Source organism: Perissodus microlepis, chromosome 3 (assembly GCF_051167445.1).
Source record: "Perissodus microlepis isolate ML-2025 ecotype Zambia chromosome 3, ASM5116744v1, whole genome shotgun sequence".
Taxonomy (NCBI): Eukaryota; Metazoa; Chordata; class Actinopteri; order Cichliformes; family Cichlidae; genus Perissodus; species Perissodus microlepis.
In genome coordinates, this window is record NC_140463.1 from 1,854,866 (window position 1) to 1,863,698 (window position 8,833).

General features: G+C 37.7%; 1 protein-coding gene across 1 annotated transcript; it reads right to left on the reverse strand.

Moving 5' to 3' along the window:
- Positions 1-2,059: 2,059 nt before the first annotated feature.
- LOC146389388 (caspase b-like) lies at positions 2,060-3,167 on the reverse strand. Its single transcript, XM_084909168.1, has 4 exons — positions 2,858-3,167; positions 2,376-2,516; positions 2,183-2,292; positions 2,060-2,089 (listed from the first exon to the last, which is right to left on the reverse strand). Exons 1-4 carry the CDS (start codon positions 3,000-3,002, stop codon positions 2,060-2,062), a joined length of 426 nt encoding a protein of 141 aa, XP_084765294.1. The 5' UTR covers positions 3,003-3,167.
- Positions 3,168-8,833: the final 5,666 nt, after the last annotated feature.

Here is an 8,833-nt window from a genome sequence, read left to right on the forward strand (position 1 = left end):
ACGTAGGCGCATGCATGTGTGCCCCAGTCACAGCTCCTTTCAGCATGGCCGGACATAAGTCACTGCCACGTTTCTCTCAGCTAATGAAAATTAATTAAGACCACAAGCTGCAATTTCAACACAGCCGACTTGCCGCATTTTGGTCTGTTGTTATAAATTTTCTAGAAGGGTGGAGTTCACTAATTTAATTTAAGATTTTTTTCATGAGTTTTGTATCATATCTATCTAATAGACTCCAGTTTGTGCATGTAAATGGAGAGTCCTCTTCACACACTGAGGTTAATTATGGAGTTCCACAGGGTTCAGTGCTACGACCAATTCTGTTTACATTATACATGCTTCCCTTAGGCAGCATCATTAGAAGACATAGCATACATTTTCACTGCTATGCAGATGATATTCCTGCAGTTTAACTAATTGGTGTGTGTTATCTGGCTTCATGGATAGATAGAGCTGGGTGTCTTAAAGACATAAAGACCTGGATGGCCGCTAACTTTCTGCTTCTTAATTCAGATCAAACTGAGGTTATTGTACTCTGCCCTGAAAATCTTAGAAATATGGTATCTAAGCAGATTCATACTCTGGATGGCATTACCTTGGCCTCCAGTAACGCTGTGAGGAATCTTGGAGTCATTTTTGACCAGGACATGTCCTTCAACGCACATATTAAACAAATATGTAAGACTGCTTTCTTCCATTTGCGCAACATCTCTAAAATTAGAAATATCCTGTCTCAGAGTGACGCTGAAAAACTAGTTCATGCATTTATTACTTCCAGGCTGGACTACTGTAATTCATTATTATCAGGAAGTCCTAAAAACTCACCGAAAAGCCTTCAGTTAATCCAAAATGCTGCAGCAAGAGTCCTGACAGGGATTAGAAAGAGAGAGCATATTTCTCCTGTTTTGGCTTCCCTTCATTGGCTTCCTGTTAAATCCAGAATTCAAAATCCTGCTCCTCACATACAAGGTCTTAAATAATCAGGCCCCATCTTATCTTAATGACCTTGTAGTACCATATCACCCTATTAGAGCACTTTGCTCTCACACTGCAGGCCTACTTGTTGTTCCTAGAGTATTTAAAAGTAGAATGGGAGGCAGAGCCTTCAGTTTTCAGGCCCCTCTTCTGTGGAACCAGCTTCCAGTTTGGATTCAGGAGATAGACACTATCTCTACTTTTAAGATTAGGCTTAAAACTTTCCTTTTTGCTAAAGCATATAGTTAGGGCTGGACCAGGTGACCCTGGATCCTCCCTTAGTTATGCTGCAATAGACGTAGGCTGCCGGGGGATTCCCATGATGCACTGGGTGTTTCTTCGTCACTCAGTATTTGTTAAAAGACCTCTCCGCATTGAATCATATCTGTTATTTAGCTCTTGCTCTCTTCCACAGCATCTCTTTATCCTGTCTTACTTCTCTCACCCTAACTGGTCACAGCAGACGGCTGTCATTTCCTGAGCCCACTTTTGTATATGGTTTCTTTTCTTGTTAAAAGGAAGATTTTTTCTTTCACTGTCACACAAGACCTTGCTCACAGGGGGTCATCTGATTATTGGGCTTGTCTCTGTATTAAGTGCCTTTAGATAGTTCTTGTTGTGACTTGGCACTGTATTAAAAACCCTGAATTCAATAAATTAAAAACACATTACTTCAACATTAATTTAACATTCACTAAATCTGTGGTACTTACCTGGAAATAGGTAGAAGCATTTTGTGAGAGTGTTTCTCTCTTTGGTTGGCATCTGCTTATGTTCAGAGGGTGAATCTTCAAATCGTTGCATGACCTTTGAGATTGATATAATCTTACAGTGATGTCTGGTGCAGAAGCCCATTCTCCAGAAAATATATATTACAGTCATACAGAGAGACACACGAGACCTTTGTTCCATTATTTCCAGAAACAGGAGAAACACTTTTTGTTACTGAGCTTGGCCTCACTTAAGGTCAAAACAAATCAAGGATTAATTTGTTCAAAATATTTTTGACACAGTGGTTTCAGTAACATGACGTTTAGCCCTACTACCATGAACCATCAGCATGTCTCACAAGGGATGAAATGGACTAGGAGTAATAGTAGTCAGGAAAAACAATCTTTGGATAAGTCAAACATGCAGAAAAAGAATTAAAAATAAATTTAGGTTTATTACAAAATTTGATGACAGGATTAAATGTTAGCAAATTTACCGTTTTGAACAGTTCTTCAATATGATCTTGATGACACCGAGTGTAGAACACATTCCAGATGTGACGGATAAATTTAGAACCAGATTTTGGGTTTCTATATGAAAAGGTGTCTGCACACAAAAAGAGTCATACATTTTTTGTATTTTAATGGTTTTGTTATTAATGAATAGTTAAATGAAGCTGGAGAACTTACTAGGAGTGCTGGAATAAAAACCGATGAAGTCCTTTTCTACATGTATCTTAGGACCTTTAGCAATGTTTTTTGATGGTGAGCCAATGTTTTCTGTCTCCATGGATTGTCTGCTTCCATCTATTGTGTCTACTCCTTCATTCGCTGAAACAAAAAAGATGTGTGCAAATAAACTATACCTTGTCATCTTCACTTGTTCTGTAGTCATACCAAAAGCAATAACAATAGTAAACCATTAGTTTCTTCTACAGAAACTATCAAGTGTAAGATTACAGTGCAAGGCAAAATATATTTAAGGTAATAATGTAATTCTTTTTTTTTTTTTTTTTTTTTTTTTTTTTTTTTACACACGTCTCTCTTGAAAAACAGATAATGACCTCAATGAGAAAATCTAAATAATAGATTTCTTGCCACTACTACTACTACTAGTAATAATAATAACAATAGAAACATATTGGGTGCATGTCAGGCTAAATGATAGTCACCTCCTCTGCAGGCCTGAATGATGATCACCTTTGGTTTGTCTATCAGTTCACGACAGTTCTTTGCGTTTAGGTGCTCATAAATTTTATCAATTTTAAAGTCCAACTTGTCAGTGCCAGAAATAGTCCCCAAGTCTCCATGAGACATGAGAACCACAAACACACTGTCTGTCTTGGCAAGCTTTGGATGCCTGGAGAAATTACTTAGAGTTTGATCAATCTTCTGCAAACAAAAAAGTTGAGCTTAAGTTTACTCGGCTTAAAAAAATCAGCTGACTGAAAGTGAAAGAACATGTTCTGCATGTAAAAACTACCTCTGCAGTCAAGTCGTTATGAAGGTCCACCTCATATTTCAGATGTTTGAACAGTTTGAGCATTTTCTGTTCATCCACCTCAGCTCCGTCTCGCTTTAATGTCTCATCTTGAAAATTTATATTATTGATCAGCAGGGCAATGCGATTTGACATAGAATCTTTGGTCACAGGGTAAATCTGAAAGAGCATTTAATTTAGAAGAAAGTCATCAGATCACTTCAAGAAGCTTTAATCTTTTTTTTTTTTTCATTTTTGTAATGCAGTCAATTCCAAAAGTACAGGGATTAACTTAAATTTAATTTTAACTTCAAACAGCAGGGGACAACAGCTCAGTGAATATATATGAGAATTACATGGTGACTTACTTTTTTGCGCTGGATGTCTCTCCCAATGTCATCTTTGCTCTCTTCCATGTTTGACCTTTAAACACAAAATTATTTTTAGCTGGAGGAATCAGTGAATCAGGGTCAGTGTGTCAAATGATGTGTGTCATTTGGATTTTTCACTGTACATCACATTATTTCTAAAATCAGAATGGGAACATGGGGCGATCGTGGCTCAAGAGTTGGCAGTTCGTCTTGTGATCGGAAGGTTGCCGGTTCGAGCCCCAGCTCGGACAGTCTCGGTCGTTGTGTCCTTGGGCAAGACACTTCACCTACCTACTGGTGATGGCCAGAGGGGCCGATGGCGCGATATGGCAGCCTCGCTTCTGTCAGTCTGCCCCAGGGTAGCTGTGGCTACAACTGTAGCTGCCTCCACCAGTGTGTGAATGTGAGAGTGAATGAATAGTGGAATTGTAAAGCGCTTTGAGGGTCTCAAAAAGCGCTATATAAATGCAATCCATTATTATTACAAGTATATGTACAATCCAAAAGATTAGACAAGCAATTGCTACATCAACAGCAGATTCGGGATATGTACTGTGTCCACCAAAAAACTGTTTAAACACCATCAAACAGTTTGACCCTATTAACAGCAAAGACCTGGAGGACATCTTAGGTCAACTGAACTCCTCCTCCTGCTGTTTAGATGTCCTGCCAACAAGTTTTTTCAAAAAGGTCTCAAAGACTTTGGAGTCAGACCTGTTACAGATCGTCAACTTTCCTTTAATATCAGGTGTGTTTCCAGAACCACTAAAAACTGCTGTAATCAAACCTATACTGAAAAAGGACGATCTTGACAAGACACAAATGAACAACTACAGGCCGATCTCAAATCTCCCATTTTTAAGTAAGATCATTGAAAGAGCAGTTTCTCAACAGCTCAATTACTTCTTAACACAGAATAACTGCTATGATGCCTTCCAGTCAGGTTTTAGACAGAACCACAGCACTGAAATATGTCTGAATACAGACAGTGGAAAAATGTCAGTCTTAGTTTTACTGGATCTCAGTGCAGCATTTGATACAGTTGACCACAACATATTACTCAAACGACTGGAGAACTGGGCAGGTCTTTCAGGAACTGTGCTAAACTGGGTCAAAACATACTTAGAAAACAGGAAATACTTTGTATCAATAGGTAACTTCACATCTGTAAATGCATTATTGTTAGTGTGAATTTTAGAGTTGATGTGTTGTGTGCAGTGTTGGTCAAGTTACTTGAAAAAAGTAATCAGATACTAATTACTGATTACTTCCCCAAAAAAGTAATCCCATTACTTTACTGATTACTTATTTTCAAAAGTAATTAATTACTTAGTTACTTAGTTACTTTTTTAAAAACACGATTTCCAACCTGAATAGGTGATAAAGTGATAGATCTTTCAGCCCAATTCTACTTTTTCTGCATAATCCATCATACAAAATGTAATCAAATGGAAAAGTCTCTTTTTAAACTTGTTTTATTAGTTTTAATCTTTTAACTTTATGCATCAAGCAAAAATTTAATTATATGCACCATTCTCTGACTGGAAGAAATTAGTTTAATATTTAAACCATGTGTCACATGGCCCTCTTCCTATTGAAAAAACAAAAGTTGTATCCAAGATGGCCGAATTCTGAATGACCACCATGGTCACCACCCATCTTGAGGAGTTTGCCCCCTCACATATACTAATGTGCCACAAACAGGACTTTAATATCACCAACCATTCCCATGTTATTACGGTGTATCCATATAAATGGCCCACCCTGTACAAACATCCAGGACGTTAAACACGGTTTTGTCGAGGTAAGAATGTGTTGAATTTCATGGCATTGCCCTAAGTTTAATGAAAATTTGTCACAACAAATGCTAAACTATGCAATTTTTTTCATGTTATCTTAATATGTGATTAATAAAAATGTTTTTCTTTCACAGCTTTCCTAGTTAAATCCCAGCTCTTAGTTTTAACACAAGTGCAGTATGAATAGATTATGTATAACAGAGCAGACAAATGAAGAAATGATGAGCCATCATCCTGATGTTAAACTCCAATTAAGACTCAGGAAACCTCAGGCTGACGTTAACATTAAAGTTAGAGCTGACATCATTACTGAGGTCTGATTTTTATCTACTTTGTTCTTATTGGTCAAATACATCTATTCTACTATTTATAGCAAATAAGTCAATATATTATAAGACCGTGAGGACAAAAATTTAAGTTATCATATTTCTAAAATCTAACCTGATCGAAAAATAAACAGTTTTATTTATAACCTGCGGTTATCAGCCAACCGTCTGCTGGAAGAAAAAAGTGTGAGTCACATGACTCTCTGTGGTGGAACATCACTTCCGGTTGGAGAAGAGCCAACTCTGTGTGAGGCACTTTTTATAAAATCAGACTTTTACATGTTTAATCTGCATCTAATCTCAACCTGTGATAAATAATAATCTATAAAATCAGCTGTGACCTCTCTGTGAGTCTGTGAATATAAAGACTCAGAGCTCAGAGTCTCTCCACTTGAGCACAGGCTGCATTCAGTGAGGGGAGAGCTGCGGCTGCTCTCCGCCTCCTCCACAAACTGATGGAGGCAGGAAAAGCTGCCGTCAGTCACCAGAAAGTAACGACTCTGAGTTCAGCTGCTGACCACCAACTAACTCTGCTGCTGCTCTCATTCAGACTCTGAGTACAGACTAACAGATAATGGCGGACACACTCGGCCTCGTTGATGCAGCTGTGAGTCCATTACCATGAACTATGGAGTGGCAGATTTGTGCTGTTTGTGCTGGAACTAAGCTGCACACAGCTGATGTTAGCCAGGAAAACATTACACACAGCTAACGTTACCTTAACACAGAGCTTCTCATGGAGATGATCAGCATCACTCAGAGACTCAAAGTTCAGGAAGTGAAAGCAAACTTTGAACAGGAAGTGAAACAGCCAGAGAGGCGTTTGACAAACACTCTGTGACAGCTGCTGTTAGAACAGATGTTACCATCATGTTAACAGATCCTGCAGCATCACGTGGCACAAACAGCAGTGTGCACATTTACACACGTGGAAAAGGAAGGTTGTTAATACCCGATCGAGACCACTCGGTCTCTGTGAACACCTGTCTGAACAGGAGCTGCACTTATGATGCTCCAAGTGAGACTTCGTCAAAGACAGAAAGTTAAAGACTAAATACTCAACTTCCTGATCCAGGATTCAAAGAGGATCAGGAGGAGAGCTAACGTATTGGAGGATTGGACGTTCCAGTTCAAACACAGCTGCAGTCAGAGAAAAAAACTCTGTACAGATGCAGGAAACAGCAGCATCAACTGTGATGCTTTTCAATGCCCACATTCCTGTTAAAGACAGTTAGCAAAAGAAAATTAAAAAGAAAAACTTAAATAAAATCCTGATTCTTACAAATTTACTTTAATAAGCCCAGAGCTCCCGGTACCGGGGCAAAAGGGAGGAGATCCTGTTTAATCGGTCAGAAATAACACTGGGTCAGAAATATAAGTCCTGACATGTGTGGTATCTACAGAAATCTCAGCTTAAATCTCAAAGAAACCATTTCTACAACCACCAAATACAACGAAAACAAAACATGATTAAAAGAGCAGTTACGTAAATGTGCAAAAGTGCGCTAAACAAACAAAACCGAACCAGAAATTCTCTAGACTTCATGTAACCAGCTAAAGGAAGGCTAGATAGCTTCCAGAGCTATCACAGATTCCAAACACCAAGTTTCACCACACTAAAATTCACTGAAAGAGCTGCAAAAGAAGACCACAAAAACACATAGCAGACCAAATGCGCTAAGACAGAAACTGGCTTACCATCACAATTTCCACCATTATTTTTGCCAGTACCAGATAGCATCGTGACTATCAGCAGCTGCATCAGAGCCACATCCATCAACAACCGCCATTATAGGCCCAGCTACGGAGACGTGGCTGGACAGATGCCACATGTAGTAAATTTGGGCCCACGTTGGGTTTGGCCTTGTAACTTCTGATTGGTTCAAGTGAAATGAACATGGCATTGTTACTGTGATCCTATTGGATCAAACAATTAAAACGGGTCAATCATGTAAATTGGCCAAAAGAAACCAAAGTTACAGCCCCTCAGAGTTTAAAGGGCCAGAGGCCAATTAAATGCTCTATGCGCACAGCAGAAAAAGCCCATTGCCATGTGAATGTGTGGTTAAAAAATATTCAAAAACAACCATTTTTAGGCCTGTTAAGAAAAGTAAACCATTTCTGCTTTTTAATATCTTGAAAAAAAAAGGTCACATTTCACTGTGTGTTATACCTGTATAACCATGCACGAGACAAATAAAGGATCTTGATTCTTGAATACCTAAAAAATTCAACTGACATGGTGTCCAATATGTGCCAAAATTAAACATTTTTGTACAACGTCTGAATACTTATGTATTGACAGTGCTGTAATTTTTCACTTTAGAAACATAAATCTTTGCACAGATGATGTTTATATGTTGGTTACTGAATTTCTGGAATGAAATATGAGCTGAAGCATATTTTTAAAAGGGTTATATGCCAAAAAATACATTACAAAATTAGGCGAGGATGAGGTTTTGGGCCCTTCCTCCAGTTGGAGGCGGGCGGTGCACGGGCCATTCCTTGGTAGGGTGTCTGGACCCTGGAATGTCCACGGCGTCTGCCATGGCACACCAGGGTCCAGTCAGAGGTCCATCCAACCATGATGAGTTGGATGGAGGCAAGTTTTTTAATTTGTTTTTTCTACCAAATGAAATGAAATTTTTTAACTTAGAATTTTAAAATTTTAACTCAATTTTTTAAGATGTTTTAAAAGAAATAAAAGAAAATTAATTGGTTTTGAAAAAAAAAAAGTCTTGCTCTCAGCAATCTGCTTTGTCCGATGGTTTGGAGTGGAATGAGCAGAGAGTGCCTTCCACTTCTATTTTTCCAAATGTATTTTTTGATCACTCCTCACTATCAATAACATGTTTTTAGAAAGATTTGAATTTTTTAACCATGTAAATAATTTGTAATCATGTAAACAGTTTGTGAAACATGTAATTCATTTTTAATCATGTCTATATTAAGTTTAAATCCTATATGTAGTATTTGTAATCCCAACTGTATGTATAATTTATGTTTTTAAATTTTTAATGTAATTAATGAATTGAGTTTTTAACAGTCAATTTGTAATACTATAGTAATTAGGATTAAAGCCAAATGGAAATTATAATAATTTTTTATCCAATGATTGGGTCTAGAGCCAAATTAACAAAGAAATAATTATTAATTAATTATTTATTAATCC

What these genes read in the sequence shown, in the direction of transcription:
- LOC146389388 (XM_084909168.1), bottom strand. Translation starts at nt 3,002, where the DNA reads ATGTCTCATGGAGACTTGGGGACTATTTCTGGCACTGACAAGTTGGAC. An exon ending in CATTCAGGCCTGCAGAGGAG is followed by an intron (nt 2,517 to 2,857) that starts GTGACTATCATT and finishes TTTTTGTTTCAG; the next exon opens with CGAATGAAGGAGTAGACACA. An exon ending in TTTTTATTCCAGCACTCCTA is followed by an intron (nt 2,293 to 2,375) that starts GTAAGTTCTCCA and finishes TTTTGTGTGCAG; the next exon opens with ACACCTTTTCATATAGAAAC.